At 37.0% G+C, this 20145-nt stretch overlaps 1 protein-coding gene across 1 annotated transcript; it reads right to left on the bottom strand.

Annotated features, from left to right (window-relative positions):
* Positions 1-1159: 1159 nt before the first annotated feature.
* On the bottom strand, positions 1160-20087 carry cd247 (CD247 molecule). Its single transcript, XM_058381127.1, has 8 exons — positions 19613-20087; positions 8519-8616; positions 7360-7404; positions 7187-7255; positions 7038-7070; positions 3229-3282; positions 2890-2916; positions 1160-2591 (listed from the first exon to the last, which is right to left on the bottom strand). The coding sequence occupies exons 1-8, from the start codon at positions 19668-19670 to the stop codon at positions 2523-2525; spliced, it is 453 nt and encodes a 150-aa protein (XP_058237110.1). The 5' UTR covers positions 19671-20087; the 3' UTR covers positions 1160-2522.
* Between the last annotated feature and the right edge of the window lie 58 nt (positions 20088-20145).

Genomic DNA, 20145 nt, shown 5'->3' with positions numbered 1-20145 from the left:
GGACGCAATATTTCTCACGTTTTTTTGCCTTATTAGCAGTTTCTTATTAGTGCTTCAGGTTCACTTCATTCCTGTCCAGTTTGTGTTCACATGAGGAAAACAAAAATAGCCCAACAACAACAAAAATTACCAAAGACTTTCCTCATGGTGTGTGTGATGTAGCACAGCCGCTTTTCCCTTAGGAAACATCATCGTTACACTGTGTTTGATCACATCACGATACACACACACACACACACACACACACTCGGCATTGTTCCACACTGATTCTCATGAGCTTTCTTCCTGAAACGAATAGTGTTTCAATGCGTTGTGAATACAAAAACCAAAGATTTCTCTCTATCTCTCTCTCTCTTTTCTTTCTTGAATGCTTTGCTTACAAGTTACTGTTTTTTCTAATCTTTAATCAACACCTCCCCCCCCCCAAGACTTTTTCTACAGCGAGAATGTCTGTTCAAGCTTTTTAAAGATCGAAACATTTCACTATCTAGGGCATGATTTATGTGCATTGGTTTTACTGTACAGAAAGGGCTGATTTTTAAAGAAAAATAAATAAAAAAAATAAGCCAAAAAATCAAAAAAAAAAAAAAAAAAAAAAAGGGGTGTGTTCACACAAATCATTTACTGTGTTGATGTGGATGAGGAGGGGGGGGGAGTATTTTAACGTACATTTAGGTTACTGGGTATTAATGTTGTAGTGTACTGTGTCTATGGTGTAGTATTTGTTTCTGTTAATATTGGAAATATTGTAGTTGTGTATATATCATTAAACGTTTTTTGGGTTTGTTTGTTTTTTTTAACGCGTTACCACGATGTCTTGTCTCGGTGTTTGAATACAGACACAGGCTTCCTTTCATTTTATTTATTTATGTATATAAAGGAAAGAGAAAGAAAAATACATAATTTCACAGAAAATACATTTCAATTCTCAGTATCACTTAAAATCTGAAATCTACCAAAAAAAAAAAACAGTAACTTCAGTTTTGGGTGGATGGAAACTTTTTTTTTTTTTTTTTTTCCTTCCATTCGGGTTGCTTAAAATCCAAGTGGTATGGAAAAGCCTACACCACATGAATCACATCACTTTACATAGAACCACGTGAAAAATGTCCAGAAATAAACTGCCGTGTCAAATGTATTTATTAACAAGTCTCTCTTCGTGTGTATATATATATATATATATACAGCTCTGAAGGGGGGGGGGGTAATGAGAGACCACTCTAGATTTGAACCCTATTGAAAACCTCTGGAATGTCATCAAGAGGAAGATGGATGATCACAAACCATCAAGCAAAGCTGAGCTGTTTGCTTTTTTTGGTATAAACAGCAATGTGAGAAACTGGTGGAGAGCATGGAGCCAAAACGCAGGCAAATCAGGGGGTTATTCCACCAAATACTGATTTTCTTAATGTTATTTAGCCAAAGTATTTACACAATTTGTTTACAAATGATTTGCATTTTGTTTTATTTGAGTTATTAAAGCTCATGATCTTGGGTTATTTTCATGTGTTGCCATTTCCTTTAAATATACACTCTAAACAATTTTGAATTTAGGAGAAATATTATCAGCAGTTCACAAAAAATGAAACAAAACTGTTCTTCTCACCAATACATGAACCTGGAAGTGCAGTGGTCTCTTTTCTTTTTTTTTTCCAGAGCTATATATATATATATATATAAGATTATATATAAAAGCAAGAAATTCCTATAGTACGTACTTTAGTATGCTTCTATGTACATTTAAGATGAAGAGAAAGGTGCACATCTTTCTTAAAAACTTAACCTGGAAATGATTTTCTCCATTTTTATTTTGTGAATATCCAAGTGAGCGTGTAAAAAAGTGGCAGTGATGCCGAAGAAAAATCAACAGAAAAGAAAAGTTACTTTAGTCTCTTTTGTCTGCTTCTTTAAAAATTCTTTTACTTACAAAAATCTACTTGCAGAAAGGAATAAAGTCATAAAATAAACGTTTTGAGCATCTCTACGGCGCTGACCTAATATCATAACAAATCTTCACACACCCCAGCGCTAAAATAAAAGCTAACTCTTAACGTATCTGTTACTATATACACGTACGGCTTGATTACACAGTTTGCATCAGGAGAGCCAGGTCAGCTAGTTTGTTCATCAGACTGAGCCTCTGAATAGTGCGAAGCTAGAAAACCGGCACTATTTATTTCATTTAATGATTCAAAAAAAAAAAAAGAAAAGAAATGTCTAAAACGAGACGGGGAAGATGATGATAAATGTCATCCGGGCAGCTCGCTTTGACAGACACGTTTTACACAGGAAAAAGAAACCGATGTAAAAACATTTCTGATGTCATGATGATTAATATGATCCGCTTAGAAGGAAAGAGATTAGCTATTCGAACTAAAAACACTGAACACTGAAGAAAGCTGGCGACGGTTTCCCTACACACACACAGACAAGTCAACAGGGTCTGTAATTAAGAGTTGATAAAGCCGTGTGGTTATGTGAAATCTAGTTAACGGTGTAAGGATATTGATTAGACCGTAGCTTTAGCGACGAGGAGGCAGAGACTGCATGTGCAGGGAGTCGTAGGTGTCCTTAGTCGCAGAACTCAGTCCCTAACACACACACACACACACACACAGAGATAAAGTTAGTAGTTGAGTCATACTCTGTTATAACAACACACCCTGAATAGTGTGTAGTATGCGCTTGATTAGTGAAAAGAAACTGCATTCAGGAAAATGTTAGACTTTCTGATGTTATCAGTAACACAGCAGAATGTTAGTGGTGTGTGATTATCAAGACTCCTGTCCACTTCAGTGGTGGTTAGAGTTTATTGTATGTGATCATGGTTATACTCCAATAAAATAAAAAACAGTGTGTAAGTATGAAAAATCTGTGGCATTGGCTCACCTGATAAACCTGATCGTTGGGCCGACGCTGTGAAAAGAAAGAAAGAAAGAAAGAAAGAAAGAAAGAAAGAAAGAAAGAAAGAAAGAAAGAAAGAAAGAAAGAAAGAAAGAAAGAAAGAAAGAAAGAAAGAAAGAAAGAAAGAAAGAAAGAAAGAAAGAAAGAAAGAAAGAAAGAAAGAAAGAAAGAAAGAAAGAAAGAAAGACAAAGCGGTTGTGAGATTTAAGCACATATTTTGTGTGATCCTCACATTTTTTTTAATTACACAGAAGTGTTCAGCCTCGAAGATCTCCACTCAAACGAACTCGAATAAAGACGAACGTCACGTTGGACTACACTTACATCTTTCTTCGTTTGGATCTCTTTGTACGTGTCCTCGGTTTTGTCCCTCAGAGGCTGTGAATGAGATGGAGTATGATTTAAAAAAAAAAATAAAAACATGAAAAGTGAAAGTACCATTTTGTATATCGGACTTTTAGACTTAAAAAAAAATCTAAAAAAATTATTTATATTAATAATAATAATAATAATAATAATAATAAGAAAATTATTATTATTATTAATAATAATAATAATAATAATAATTATTATTATTATTATTATTATTATTATTATTATTATTTTCATAGAAAGGAGAGTCATAAAGAGATGGTTTAGTTTCAGAAACCTTAATGTTTTAAGTTCTGAACAAAACCTAACCTAATAAAACCAGATTTCTTGTCAAAAAATCCTAACTGGAATTTCAGTTTATTCTGCAGGACTTTAGTTGACTTTTAGAACCTTTTAGAACATGAATATAAAATAAATGGCTTCATTTTGGAAAGTTATTGGAAACTACTCAGGGTGCTTTGCGAGTTTTCATATCCTGAAAGATTTTTTTTATCAAGTATAGTATTTACACCGCCGCCTTACGGCCAGTGTGTGCTGGGATAATCTCCAGCAGATCCCTGTGACCTTAATTAGGAATAAAGCGGGTATAATGGATGAATTTTTAGTATTTTATCCTGTTATTAATATTGCTCTCTATAATGTACATAAATCTACAAAAAAAGAGATGTAAGTCACTGTGGAAAAGATCATCTTCTTAATGGATAATGAAGGTTTGTCATTGAATCAACAGAATGGTACATTCAACAGAACGTACCATCGCGAACCAACAGGTGATTTCAATATCACTGAATATGAAAAAATATCATGATAATGGTAATAAGGATCTTTTAATAGGCTATATATCTTTTGAAAAGAAATGATCATTTGTCTGTACGGTGCATAACAAAATAATAAACTATTCTAGCATTAGACACATCATAAATACATTTAAAATCATAATAAAATCTCCACAATTATACTCTTAGGCACTCTGGCCCATGCAATTTTCTGGTACAGACCGATCCGGCCCCTCATTGAAGTAGGGAAAAATTATGTGGCCCTCACAGAAAAAAGTTAGGGGACCCCTGGTATAAAGCTTTGTGTTCAATGAATAATTTACCATTAATGACCTTACAGATTACACAGGATATATCTTTAGATAAAACTCTATAAGACTCTCTACAAGAGACTCTTTAAGACTACAAGATTCTATAAGGCTCTATAAGACTCTTTATAAGACTGTACAAGGTTCTATAAGACTCTAAAAGGCTCTATAAGACTCTTTATAAGACTGTACAAGATTCTATAAGACTCTAAAAGGCTCTATAAGACTCTTTATAAGACTGTACAAGATTCTATAAGACTCTAAAAGGCTCTATAAGACTCTTTATAAGACTGTACAAGATTCTATAAGACTCTAAAAGGCTCTATAAGACTCTTTATAAGACTGTACAAGATTCTGTAAGGCTCTATAAGACTCTTTATAAGACTGTACAAGATTCTGTAAGGCTCTATAAGACTCTTTATAAGACTGTACAAGATTCTGTAAGGCTCTATAAGACTCTTTATAAGACTGTACAAGATTCTGTAAGGCTCTATAAGACTCTTTATAAGACTGTACAAGATTCTGTAAGGCTCTATAAGACTCTTTATAAGACTGTACAAGATTCTGTAAGGCTCTATAAGACTATAAGACTGTACAAGATTCTGTAAGGCTCTATAAGGCTCTTTATAAGACTGTACAAGATTCTGTAAGGCTTTGTTAGACTCTTTATAAGACTGTACAAGATTCTATAAGGCTCTATAAGACTGTATAAGACTCTACCAGATTCTATAAGGCTCTATAAGACTGTATAAGACTCTACCAGATTCTATAAGGCTCTATAAGACTCTTTATAAGACTCTACCAGATTCTATAAGGCTATATAAGACTTTATAAGACTCTACCAGATTCTATAAGGCTCTATAAGACTCTTTATAAGACTCTACCAGATTCTATAAGGCTCTATAAGACTTTATAAGACTCTACCAGATTCTATAAGGCTCTATAAGACTTTATAAGACTCTACCAGATTCTATAAGGCTCTATAAGACTCTTTATAAGACTCTACCAGATTCTATAAGGCTCTATAAGACTCTTTATAAGACTCTACCAGATTCTATAAGGCTATATAAGACTTTATAAGACTCTACCAGATTCTATAAGGCTCTATAAGACTCTTTATAAGACTACAAGATTCTATAAGGCTTTTTAAGACTTTTTATAAGACTCTACAATATTCTCTATAAGACTCTGTAAGATCTATAAGACTCTATAAGGAGTGTTATAGAAATGGCTCCAAAATATGAGGAAAATTCAAAGTAGAAACCTGTCCAAGGTTCTTATTGGACTTAAAGGACATGACGACGAGAATGAAAGCTAAGCCTGATCACTGTAATCTATTGCTGTGTACACTTGGGGTTGATAGGGTTGCTGTGTACACTTGGGGTTGATAGGGTTGCTGTGTACACTTGGGGTTGATAGGGTTGCTGTGTACACTTGGGGTTGATAGGGTTGATGTGTACACTTGGGGTTGATAGGGTTGCTGTGTACACTTGGGGTTGATAGGGTTGCTGTGTACACTTGGGTTGATAGGGTTGCTGTGTACACTTGGGGTTGATAGGGTTGCTGTGTACACTTGGGGTTGATAGGGTTGCTGTGTACACTTGGGTTGATAGGGTTGCTGTGTACACTTGGGGTTGATAGGGTTGCTGTGTACACTTGGGGTTGATAGGGTTGCTGTGTACACTTGGGGTTGATAGGGTTGCTGTGTACACTTGGGTTGATAGGGTTGCTGTGTACACTTGGGGTTGATAGGGTTGCTGTGTACACTTGGGGTTGATAGGGTTGCTGTGTACACTTGGGGTTGATAGGGTTGCTGTGTACACTTGGGGTTGATAGGGTTGCTGTGTACACTTGGGGTTGATAGGGTTGCTGTGTACACTTGGGGTTGATAGGGTTGCTGTGTACACTTGGGTTGATAGGGTTGCTGTGTACACTTGGGTTGATAGGGTTGCTGTGTACACTTGGGGTTGATAGGGTTGCTGTGTACACTTGGGGTTGATAGGGTTGATGTGTACACTTGGGTTGATAGGGTTGCTGTGTACACTTGGGGTTGATAGGGTTGCTGTGTACACTTGGGGTTGATAGGGTTGCTGTGTACACTTGGGGTTGATAGGGTTGCTGTGTACACTTGGGGTTGATAGGGTTGCTGTGTACACTTGGGGTTGATAGGGTTGATGTGTACACTTGGGTTGATAGGGTTGCTGTGTACACTTGGGGTTGATAGGGTTGCTGTGTACACTTGGGGTTGATAGGGTTGCTGTGTACACTTGGGGTTGATAGGGGTTGCTGTGTACACTTGGGGTTGATAGGGTTGCTGTGTACACTTGGGGTTGATAGGGTTGCTGTGTACACTTGGGGTTGATAGGGTTGCTGTGTACACTTGGGGTTGATATTGCAGTAATGATGTGGTGAGAGGAGGCATTAATTGTCCATCAGTTACGTGTCAGTGTGAAGTGCCAGTGTGAATCTTTCTTGTGCGTTCACTTTCACACTTGGTTTTTGGATGTGCATATCACTGTTATCACCTAGACTGTAAAGTTCAGATTTTTAGCCCTCGAGTTCATGCCAATGCATTTTTCTCGTGTCTATTATCAAGAAACCTCGTTAGTCCGATATCACAATCATCTTCCATTTGTAAGGGTTATGGGTAATGTGCTGGTGCTGAGAGGGGTCTTACCGTATACGTGTCATCATCCATCTTCCTGCGACCCTGCACACAGTGCACAAAGAGGTTTATTAAGAATAATCATCTGATTTAATTGCCATATACGTCCTTGACGGTGTATCTGAACACCAGGTCAAAGCTATAGACAGTGTTAGACTCACCCCACGGGAACGTGCAGCTTCAGGATCTCTTCTCAACTCGTCGTAAGCGGACTGATTCCCTTTTAAAGTCTGTTTTCAAAATAAGCCACGTTACACACATGATCAACTGACCTACATAATAGAAAAACGATTATTAACCTGTGTTAATATCAACAGTAGTGAATAACACTCACAGCGTAGGTCGAGTCCTTCTGCGTTTTAGCGTCAGGTTTGCGGCGCTGATTAAGGGGGAAAAAATGAAAGAAAAACTGTGAATTTTTTTAAAAATAACTAAAGGTAGTTTTAAAATAACTAAAAGTTGTTTAAATCCATATTTTACAAGGTTACCTAAACATCATTTGTAATATTCCCTCTTATTTAGTACAAACATTTATCTAATCTCATCTTTAAAGACGGGATTCCACAAGTGTAGATTTATTTTTTTATTTTTTTATTTTTTAATAAATAAAATAAAATAAATAAATAAAATAAATAAAATATTAAAATGTTAAATCAAATAAAGATAAATAAATAGTAAATAATAAAATATTCTAAACATTTAAGAAAAAAAAAAAATTGATATTACAGCATCGTATTCTCAGCGCTGGAGAAATTCTCGATTCTGATTGGTCGGAAGGTGTTGATTTGTCGCCAGCTACTTTTTTTTTTTTTTTTTAAGTAAATGTCACTGCGAGTCTCTGTATGTGTGTGGACGTGACTTAATATAGCATTTATATACAGTATGATTCATACACGAACCCTTCTCCCTGCACGATGTCTAATTTTAGCGACAAGGAAACTGATGTGAAATGCTAGTGGTATGCACCGTCCACTGATATCCATTATTACCATGGCAACCAGTTGTAGGAAAGCCCATTCTATAATACAGAGACTGACCGCTTTTGGCGATAAAATCCTAGGATATAAAAGCTGTAATTTTACTTTTGTGCCTCTTTTAAAATGGCAAGCTGCTCTTTTATGTCTTATTAACTAAGAGAGAGAGAGAGAGAGAGAGAGAGAAACGAGAGCATGGCGAGGTAATAAAGTAGTTTATAGCTGCTTTAATATTATGAGTGATAACAGGAAGTTGTTTTTTATGGACATTCTACCATTTAATGTTCAAAAAATCTTGTAATTGTTGATATATTGCTGTGGTATAAAAGGACACAGGAGTAATTTGGCCATCCTACGTTTTTATAACAGCAAGCCTTGAAGTGTTCACCTTAAAGAGGTGGATGATGTATGTTGATGAGTCTGATATCTTGTCATTAATGTTAACTCTTACAGAAGGAAGGTCTGAAGAAATGTTTTGGTTTTTCTGGAGCTCAGTGTAATGAGTGAAGCTGATCTTACTTTCTCCCGCAGGAACAGTGCAGTGATTGCAATGCCGTAGAGTAACAGGAAGACGTCCAGGGCGTAGCAGAACCTCGGATCATACAGTCCTACTGCGTCTGTTCGAGTGAGAGAAAATATTCGCTCTTACATTTCTATAACAGGGTATTTGTGGCGTTGTCATTGGCAAAGAAAACAAATTCTGTAGGTCAAATACAACCTGATGCTCCTTTCAAAAACTGCATAAAAACTATTATACATAAAAAAAAAATTGCACATATTGTAGTCATTGGATATATTTAGAGAAGATATGAGAGGAGCAAATTGCTGCTAATCGTCTCGCACTGTTAGGGAAGTGACATGCGACCAATCACAGAAGTATGTTAAAATAACAATAGTGAAAAAAAAGATATCTGGAAAGTTTCCATTCTTCGTGGTTTCTGGTTGAAAAAAAAAGGGAAAATGTTCGTCTATTTTACGAATGATCTATAATGATCTATAATTCTATTTTTATATCACTGTCTGTACTGTAGTGCTGGTAAAGCAGACATACTTCTAAGCAATGGATTGATATTGATATCATCTGTCTCATGTTGCTTCTTCTTTCACTCACATCATGTAGTCAAGTACACTAATGACTAGTCCCATAAACATTAGAACGCCACACACACATGCAGACTCACACCGATGAAACACACCACAGATAGAGATGCTCACACACACACACACACACACGCATATAGTCAGGCAAGGTGCAAACAGCGTGTGAGCCTTCTGTGGTCTGTGTGACATACACAGTTTCGAGTTTCTAGTTCAGTGGTTTCCTCAGCTGCAGCTCTCAACGAGCCCACGAGCTAAGGTGGTGTAACTGACTGCTCGTGTATGTGTGCGTGTGTGTGTGTGACAGAGAGAGACAGATATGAGAGTGAGAGAGAGAGAGAGAGAGAGAGAGTAGGAGGAAGGTTGATGTGGGACATATTTACAACATACACCTACTCAGAAACATGCTGACTGATTTTTGAAGTGATAAGGTGATAAAACACCAGGTAGTAGTTGCTCAAAGGTGTTAAAAAAAAATATATATATATATATATATATCTACGAAAATGATCTAATCTTTATTTTAGATTAGATCTACCAATAAAGAGTTTAATTTAATTTTGCACGAACTTTAATCCATTTTAAAATAATTTGAGAAACTATGAAACAAGAGTGTGTTACGGATTCGCACAAATAATATAGTATATGTACGATTTAATACAGTGTTTAATATAAGCACTATTCATAACACAATTAAAGCTAAGTTTACTATTACTACTGCTTTTATTCTTTACTCCTTACATATACCATAAACCATTGTTTCATAAAAGTCATGTTTTACATATAACAAAATTTTCCATGCAAACAATTTGCTCACGTTAAACACATTTTGAAGAAAAACAATCAAAAGAAAATGTGAAAAGTTCTGCTATGTCAATATTCTGGCCAAACACACATCTTTGCTTTATACTTTATCCAATAGTTGAAACTTAATGATGTGAAGTAAATCGTAGTCTTCCTGCTTTAATTGCGTTATAATTTAGGGGTGCGATTTTAAAAACCAGCAAAGAAAATAAAATGCTGCATGCTTAGAGTTGAAATCTTCTGTTGATAAATGAACTAATGAGCTAAAAATATGCAATCAGGTTTTCATAGTGATTCAGTATTACAAAGAAAACATCTCAGTTATCATAAAATGATGAGAACATTAATAATGATCTGTAAACACACCTGTAGTTCACTACAATAAATATACGAATACAAGAGAGATGTTTCTTGTAATTCTAAAGTTACAGAAATACAAACCAAATCAAAAAACGTTATCCTTGAGTGGTCTGAATTCTCCACTCAAACCAGCTCATTTGCCAGGGTCACTGAGATCCTGATTTTTGATAACTAAAGCTCTTGCGAAGCTCTCGCACTGCTGCCACACGACTGTCTGATTGCACATCTACATGAACGTTCGGGTGTGCAGGTGTTCCTAATAAAGTGGACAGTCCGTGTGAAGAAGAAGAAGAAGAAGAAGAAGAAGTGAACAAGGAGAGGAATTTCTGCGTTTTAAACAATTCCATTCCAAAGACGCTGACACGCGCTGTGTAAAAACAACTGATTCCATTGAATTTGATAAGTAAGTAGATGATACAGCTTTTGATAGGTGACTCGGATCGCTTATTAATTCAGTGAGTTCTGTATTGTCGGACATGATTCTATAACCTTTTTTCTGCTGTCATGAATGTGTAAGCGCTACTCTCTGTTTAAATCATGGTATGGTGCAGATTCATTTACAGTAACAGCAGATTTCTTAACAGCTTTCATTTGATCACAAACCGAAATGACTGTAGGCTTTTATACCTACAGTACATCGGTATATACTGTCCACTGTTATTAAAGTGTTAAGACCGAATACTGTTACAACTCCGTTTGTTTAACTGGATCCTTACCGAACATGAACTTAAATAAAAACGTACACCGTATGCGAACACCTGACCAGTGAACAATCCATAACACGACTACAATGTTATAATAAGCTCCAATATTCCAGGAAGACCAGATGTTATAGCGTGGCTGTGGGGATTTAGTGATCATTCAGCTACAAGGGCATTAGTGAGATCAGACCCTGATGTCAGGTGAGGAGGTCGGGGGTTCAGTCGGTGTTCCAGTACAAAAGCATTAGTGAGATCAGACCCTGATGTCAGGTGAGGAGGTCGGGGGTTCAGTCGGTGTTCCAGTACAAAAGCATTAGTGAGATCAGACCCTGATGTCAGGTGAGGAGGTCGGGGGTTCAGTCGGTGTTCCAGTACAAAAGCATTAGTGAGATCAGACCCTGATGTCAGGTGAGGAGGTCGGGGGTTCAGTCGGTGTTCCAGTACAAAAGCATTAGTGAGATCAGACCCTGATGTCAGGTGAGGAGGTCGGGGGTTCAGTCGGTGTTCCAGTACAAAAGCATTAGTGAGATCAGACCCTGATGTCAGGTGAGGAGGTCGGGGGTTCAGTCGGTGTTCCAGTACAAAAGCATTAGTGAGATCAGACCCTGATGTCAGGTGAGGAGGTCGGGGGTTCAGTCGGTGTTCCAGTACAAAAGCATTAGTGAGATCAGACCCTGATGTCAGGTGAGGAGGTCTACATCATATTAGTGAGTTCTTAAAGTTTAGGAAAACGTGGAATATCTTGACTATACAGTATTCAAAACATTGCTCTATTTATCTGTAAACCCCTATTTACATGTAAGCAAATGTGTGAAACTGAGCATGTTAACTGCTTTGTCCAAATGGTCAGATTTTCATCAGGTCTAATCTCTTCTACTGAAGCGTGTGTTCAGATGATGCTCTTGACAGATTTGATCTAAAGTGTATCATGAGGTTTTACACAAACTTGTGAAGCTCACTGTCATTCAAGCAAAGCCAAACTTAACTCTGAATCTCATGTAAATGTTTCTAAGATTTTTTTTGGCAGACGCCGTAATTCAAAGCGACTTTACATTTTATCTCACTCAGGGTTAAGGGCCTTGCTCAGGGACCCATCAGTGGCAGCTTGGTGGACCAGGGATTCACACTTTCAACCATCTAATCAGTAGGCCAACACCTTAACCACTAAGCTACCACATCTCGTTCCTTGCACTCAAGTTGTTCCTGATATCATTGTTTATAATAAAAAAAAAAACTCTTGTGGAAACTTAAAACTAGTCATTTTACTAGTGTACTGAGACTTCTGGACCCACTGATACTTCATCTCAGCCCACAGATAACAGCCACACACACACACACACACACAGGGGTTTCTAGTCTATCTTCTGTATGGTGTGAAGAGCTCATCCTGACTCAGATAGATTTTGAGGTAACATACCAGAGAGAATATTAATATCTGATTTTCTTTATAAAAAAAAAAAAAAAACATTTCTAGGTAAATAAGGCAGCACAGGAAACCATTTGCTGAGTTCTACAACACCCTGGAAATGAACATCTTCTGATCACTGTATATACGCGTTGGCTTTGAGTGAGTGTAGGTTTGTCAGGTAGTCTGTGGTCAACTTTTAACTTCCCTTTCAGTGCACCGCAGAGGTGCAGTGGTGTGGTTAAACTTCCCCTCTCTCAGAGTGCCTTAAGACAAGAGATGACCCATTAAAAAAAAAAAAAAGCATCTGGGGGAAGAAAAAACACTACAGGCGATCAAAAGGTGATTCCTTTTTTTGTGTATGCAGTCATAAACCTTTGAGCGGATTGTGTTAAAAAGAACAAACCTTGGTTTATGATATAATTTTATAACTTTAGGATTGCAATCCAGAAACATGTAGCTAACACACAAGCTGCTAAAAAAAAAAATTTGGGGTGTGCGATTATCAGGAAAAAGTAAGAGATGGGATGGTGTGATACAGCTGTCTGAGGTTATCAGCTTTACTACTGACTGCTACATAGCGTTGAAGCTGGACACACTTTAGGAATCTAGAATACCACACGTTTTTATAATCGGTTACAGGTCCCACTGCAAGCTGTTACTATAGAAACAACCACATATTAGTACAAGTTTGCTAAATAAACCTGCGTCTTGTAGCCGGCTCCTGAGTTGTCTAAAACCTTCTGATCAGTTCAGCAGGATAACAGTTTTTGTTCGTTTTTTTAGATATCTATCCCCGTTTTGCTGTTTAAAAGACGTGTTCATCGAAACAAGAGATGGCCGAGGAGCTTTGCCGCTTCTGTAGCGTCGGTGCAGATTGTGTGCCACTAGGAGACCATGAGGTTGCTGCTGCAGTCAGGTTTTAATTTGTTAAAATAATAACCAATACAGAAATGACGCTGATGCTCATATTCAAAAGGTGCTCGAGAGCTCCTGGTTACACAATTGCACTTGACTATATAGTACACAGTTATTATCACCTGCTCTGGTGTCACCCTGATGAGGATGAGGTTCCTGTTTGGTTCCTCTCATCATCTCAGGGAGTTTTGCCTGACCACCATTGCATTGTGGTTTGCTCATAAGGGATAATATAGGAAAATAGAAATTATATATAAAATTCAGAATTGAATTGTTAAAAGGGCGATTATATAAATAAATCTGAGTTGAACTGAATTGAATTGTGTTATCTGGATGGCACAATGACCTCTCTGACTGTGTCCAACCAGCATGGTTAGTTTCTGGCTTGTCACTATCAGGTCAGCGTTACTTTCAGTGGTCAACTGAGGTTTGATTACTTTCAACTTTCTGCCCTCCACTTCCATTACAAGACCTTTCATCACTATCCATTTCCATGTTTAATTCACAAACCTTTCCCATCTATGTTCATTTGTGACTATTCGTTTTTGCTACTGCGAGCAGAGAAGTCGATTTTTTTTCTCATTTTAGAAATGACCCATTTAAAGTGGTTTGACGAGGTAGACGTTTAAACAGCTTCTGTTCCTCTCGCCTCGATGAGATGTTGGGGTACAGAAGGCGAAGTGGTGGGAGGTGGAGTACATATGAAGAAAACCACCATCGTTTTCTAGACGGCCTTCGTCTGAAGCGACATTTCATCAGATGGCTCGTATATCAGACACAGGAAACACACACATTCTTGCTGATGTTCATGTAAGTAGCCAAACCACACAGATAAATGTCAGGTGTAGTTCAGCTGTCGTGACAAGTTTATTTCAGAATAAAAATGATGCGTAAAACCGGAGAAACCCGAAACCAGCCTTGACCAAAGGCACAAAATTACACGCAATTATCTGCAAACTTGTATATATACCAGGTTACTCCATTTTTATTGAAATCTTTCCAACATGTTATAGCAAGTTTTCTTTTTCCCCTTTCAGTTATTCAGATACAGCTTGTTGGGTTTTTTTTTCTGCTAAATTTCGTAATACTCTGGAGGAGTTTTGGGTTAAAATTAAAAAAATCAAGTGATATCATTGACTGTAACCTGACACTACAACGCCTACTGTTCCAAAAAGACATTTTCCAAAACACCAGTAGATTAGTAGATCAGTGAAGACTATTAATAGAAAAGCAAATATGTATGCCGTGGTACGTTGTGGCACTTTAATCCTATTTTATTTTTGTATGATAACAGCCATATGTTTAGAGAGCAGGTTTTGCAATCATGAGAGGCTTACAACTAGCGCTAAAGCAAAGATGCAGCGTTTACTTTTTGTTAGCATTTTAATTTATTAAGAATCTGTGACAAATTAGTATTAATAAACAAATGGTAAAATGAGGACGTTGCAGATTTTGCGACGCACTTAAGCGCTAGTTCTAGGCTCTCATGGTTGCAAAATCACCAAGGAGAAAAAATAAAATAAAATAAAATAAAATAAAAATTAAATCAAATAAAATAACATTTAATTTAAAAAAACCTTATTATTAAAATATTTTATTTTAATAAATATTCCTCATAACGCTGCAGGAATCCTAGTTTTCTCAGTCTTTCCAAATTAAATGCAAATTCCTTCACCCTTCTTACAACATTTGTAATCGTAAAAAGGAAAGGTTAACAACGCTGTCTGAACACCGGGTCAGAAAGGCCTTAATTACAGAATGTTTTTAAGAACGTTATTTCTAGAACTAATTAAGAACTGCGTTAGGACGTTCGCAGATCTACTTTTATACTGTTTTTATGTAAAAATCTCATAAGAAATTTGACTAATTTTCATAAACAGGCCCACAATCAGATTCGGCAGATGGAAGCAGCAGGCAGTGACGGCTAAAACACCTATTCACATCCTTAAAAAAAACAGGTGTCAAAGAAAAAGACACAAGTACATATAACTTTTATCTACCGATTGGGTTTTAACACATTTATCTTGTTTGTACAATTTTAAATTTAGGGTTCCTGGTCCAGATTAAATCTAGTGTTAGTCAAAAGACTTTACATGGACCCTGTGGCTAATGTTAAAGGTTTCCGTTTAATTTTTTTCCGCCTCAGTACACCTGCACTCAGCGGCTGAACGCCGACGTTTAGCTGAAGTCAACAGCAAGTGACTGTCAGTCTGTCTGTCTGTCTGTCTGTCGTAGAGTTTTAATGCTAATCAAAGCTGCGGATGAGACTTTCACATCACGATCTACATGTAGATACAAGAAGTCGTTAAAGCAAAATCTCATCACCGACATCTCATTACTGGAAAAATAAAATTGTATACACTGGCTGTAAAAGTATTAATCACATACCCGTGGAATCGACTACAGATAATAATTCATTTAGTAAAAATTCTGTGTTCAGATTTCTGTAAAGCTGCTTTGTGATTGCTGTTCCTGCATTTGGTGCCACTTAGGAAGGAAATACGTGGGGAAACCTGGCAGCGTATCTTCTTTTACTACATTAATTATAGATTTAGGAACTAACCATGCTATTAATGTCCAGCGTAAAATAATACAATTTCCAGCTGTCATGGTGTGGCATCTCATCCAGACCGAATTCTCCTGCCTTGCGCCCATTTTTTGCTTTGTCTGCTCTTTTGTGTTTTACATTTATTATTTTGTCTCCCATTTTGTCTGCTAGAAAACATGACCCGGAGCAACACTATTATTGGAGGAAGAAAACCAAAACACACGACTGGAACAAATCACCAAAACCTTTAAAGTATTTGTCCAAACGAAAGCCACTTAGTGAAAGACACAACAATATGTCCTCATTTAAATAACATGCATGTACAGACAGAAAAAAAATCCCCCAGTTATGTACACAGTATCACAACATTTCCTTTCACTGTGGTTTGATTTAGCTGTAGGTTTTTTTTTTTGGCTGTGTTTAACATCATACATGATTTAAACTCCGGTCTGTTCATCTGTCTGAAGCCGAGTGACCTGCTGGAAACCCTGATTCCCCCAAATGCAAATGTTCACCAAGCAACACTGTAGGAGCATCTCCCAGAACAGAGAGACACGGCAGGGAAATACAACTTTTCAGACATCACACGTCAAAGCGGGAGAGGTGCAGACCTTCTTGAAACTTAGCGTGTTTACCCCCTTAAGTGAGATTCATTCTCTTGAGTTGAGTAATGGTGTCAGTTCAAAGGCCTGCTTTAATCAGGCTTGTAGACGGAAATTGCCCTCCTACTCAGAGGTTCCTCTCTGAGCAATTACAGCCGAAGCCATGCAGATGTTCACGAGCGAAGGCTAATCCGGGAACAGCTTTATTTTTCCATGAAAACTCGAGAGAAACAGTAAGACTGACCGTAGATCAGCGTAAAAAATAGAAATATATATATATATTATATATATATATATATATATATATATTATATATATATATATATATATATATATATAAATATAAATCTCAGACATACAAGCGCAACAGAAATATATATATATATATATATATATATATATATATATATATATAAATCTCAGACATACAAGCGCAACAGAAAATGTGCTGAGTAGCCTTGTTAGAAAACTTTAAAAAACATATATATATATATGTTTTTTAAAGTTTTCTAACAAGGCTACTCAGCACATTTTCTGTTGCGCTTGTATGTCTGAGATTTTCCATGACACAAAACACTGCATCGTTACCAGGAATCTATTTTGATCAGAGAAAACAAAGGACTTCCAAATCAGTCACTTGTTTTGTGCTAAAATATAAACAGATGAAGAGTCAGCTCCGGGGGAAAGCACGTGAAGGCAGTGACGGAGCTACCTGGTACAGGTTCATTCGCTCCTGAAAAAAGTAGCAAAACGTCTATTTTATTGAATTTATACTGTAGGGATTCGACTAAAAGACAAAATAGATTCGTCAAAATGATAGCAAGGTGGAAGACAAACATAAAAGTGTTAAAATATCTAATGCAGAAGGTAAGTCTGTATGTTTTCCCCCACAGCACGGCCTACTGCTCGCCATTTCACAGCTTTCACCCCCAAACCCAATATTATATGAAAAGTTACAACAGAGCTTATGTTAAGATTAGGGACAGGGTTAGTGTTCGGACATTTTCTTACGACTCTTCTTACGTCTAAACAACGTCGGACCACGTCTTCCTAGTTTGCGTGAGATCAGAATGTTTTTAAATAACTGAGCGCAATGATGAATTCCTGTACAAAAGACGACTGGAAAGTCACGTCTATAAAAGAGTCGTAGGGATTCGAGTGAATATTTTAGGTATAACTATTACATCATGTTGAATTCTTTAAAAGTAGATAAATGTCACTAAAATGAAAGCAGTCAAAAGTCTGTTTCTGATAGAAATGTAATTGTAGATGAATAGAAATATTCATTCCGCTTTGTAAATATATTTTCTCTCTCTCACGGTCCGAACGTGTATTTATCAGAGTGCATCTATTTGCCAGTCTTTTGCTCCTAGGTCTTTCTTGTGCTCGTGTCCTGTATATTAGTGGACACGATAGTTTAGTAGGCCAGTAAATTTATAGATTTATAGAGCAAATATATTTCACAGCTCTGCACTGGAGAATCTTCTGTCTCACTTACGTCATAAAAAAAAAAAAAACACCACGTGAGGATGGAAGATTTTTTACAAAAACACTGTTCATTTCTCGTCAAGCTACAAACCCACCGGAACACCCTCTGAGGGGTTTTATCAACATTGTCTTTCAGCATATAAACATTACAAAATGATAACTGATACTGACTTAAAGGTCTGCTTCACTTAAAGCTGAACAAAAACTCTATATAAAAATATATAGTACAATTAAATATGGGGTTAGACAGCTGCTTTTGCCCAGTTATAGAAAAACCTTCATTCCCTTAGCACATGATGTAAAGGGTAAATACGTAAGTAGGAAGATAGATGAATAGATAAAATATTAAACCCTATTCTACTATTTAAGGAATTTATATTCTATATTTCTAGTCCTTTTGAAGCAGTCGACACTTCTGCTGTCTTTATTTCCACAAATTACATTTCAGAAACTCAAAAACGTCTCACACTGGATTATTTTTTGACTAAGTGCATTTAGTGTTAATGCCACGTGAGTGCGAGCAGATCTATTTCTTTATAGGTCTTCAATAAATGATATGAAATGAATCATGAATCTTCCGTGCAATCAAGTACAACTGAACATTTTTAATACACTGAAACGTATCGTATATCTGATTAACTGAGGTGTGTATTGTTTGTTTCAGTACAAGGATGGTGTTGATGGTGTATGTATGTGAATACATGAGTCTGTGGGTCACTCGATATTTAATTTCCGAGTTAAAAAAGGGCTTAGTGAATGTAATTAACCTTATTCTATTAGACTTATTGAAGAAAATGTGTAACTCTTTTAGTTTCAGTGCGCTGCTCCAATCACAATACTGACATTTTTAGCTAAAGTTTTGAATAGTTTTATATTTATCAAGAGTTATTTTTTCGAGTAGTGTGCCAAGTAAGCATTTAACACACAATCGGTTTGCCAAACTGCAAAATTCTAAACAAGATAAAAAAATTAACCCCTACATTTAAACACAAGGCCAAACAAATCAAGGCCTCGAGTTATAAGCTTCAATCAAACTCGAATTTTAGGAAGAAAAATCTGATTCTCATTAAAGTCTAAGCAGGTAGACGTCTTCATTTTTGTAGCTGTATTTTCACAGAAAGATTTAGATTAAAAAAAAAAAAATGTAAATGTTATTTATAGAAATCTACCGAACGTAGCACTAACTATTATTCACAAGAACTAGCAGATAGAGTATCAGACTTCCGAGAAGACTTCGGAGATGCCGAAATGTCCGAACCACATAATAATGTTTAATACGAACATCACAGCAATTTATGGCTCACATATAGAACCTGAAGGATGTCTAATGCTGTAACATACAAGCACACACACACACACACACACACACACACACGCATATCATCTATCATCAACGTCCTAGTTGCCAACATTAAAAGTAATCCATTTGTAGACCTTCATGACAGGCTTGGATGATGTTGCAGGAAAAAAAAAAAGACATTAGATGCCAATTTGGTTACAACAAAGATGGCCAACTCAAGTTACGCAACCCAGGCCCTGCTTTTTCAACGGATGTTCTGTTCTATCTCATGTTCCTGACTGAAAGGAAACCCACGGTGATCATCAACAATCCCAATGTTCTCCGAGTTAAAAACAAACATATAAACACCTCAGGAGATAAAGAAAGCACAGAGAAGGTTGAAGTTCTACCTGCAGGAGAGATGATGAAGATCAGTAGTGCCAAAGCACCAGTCCTCTGAAGCCCCATACTTCGTCAGCTGATCTCAAGAGTCCTAGCTCTTCTTCACTGGCCGCTAGATATTTAACCACAAACACTACAAGACAAGGTCCAGAGGTTTTGGTGCCTGAGCACACAGAGTTGCCAAGAGACCTCTGAACACACAGCTGTGTGGTAGATACCACTTCTTCTTTGAAGCTCCAGGCTTAACAGGAAGTGGCTCCTCTGAGCTCCACCTGGTGATGCAGACGTCCCACCTCCTCTTCGAACGCGGCTGCTGCAGAAGACTGATGCCTTGTGGCCTACTTTGTGAGACTTCCTCTGCTGTTATATGAAGTTCTGTGGGGCGCTGAGGATTAAGAGGATGGCTGCCGTGTTCAGGAGGGGGAAAAAAGACGAGGGGGACGAGACCTTAAGGAACAAATGAGGGCAGGGGTCTCCCTTCACATGTTTGTTCACGGATTTGCTTTTGCAGACTTGTACAAAGCACGAATTCGAGGCGTCA

This window comes from Hemibagrus wyckioides, linkage group LG26 (assembly GCF_019097595.1).
Source record: "Hemibagrus wyckioides isolate EC202008001 linkage group LG26, SWU_Hwy_1.0, whole genome shotgun sequence".
NCBI lineage: Eukaryota > Metazoa > Chordata > Actinopteri > Siluriformes > Bagridae > Hemibagrus > Hemibagrus wyckioides.
This window is presented reverse-complemented; position numbering and strand designations above follow the sequence as displayed.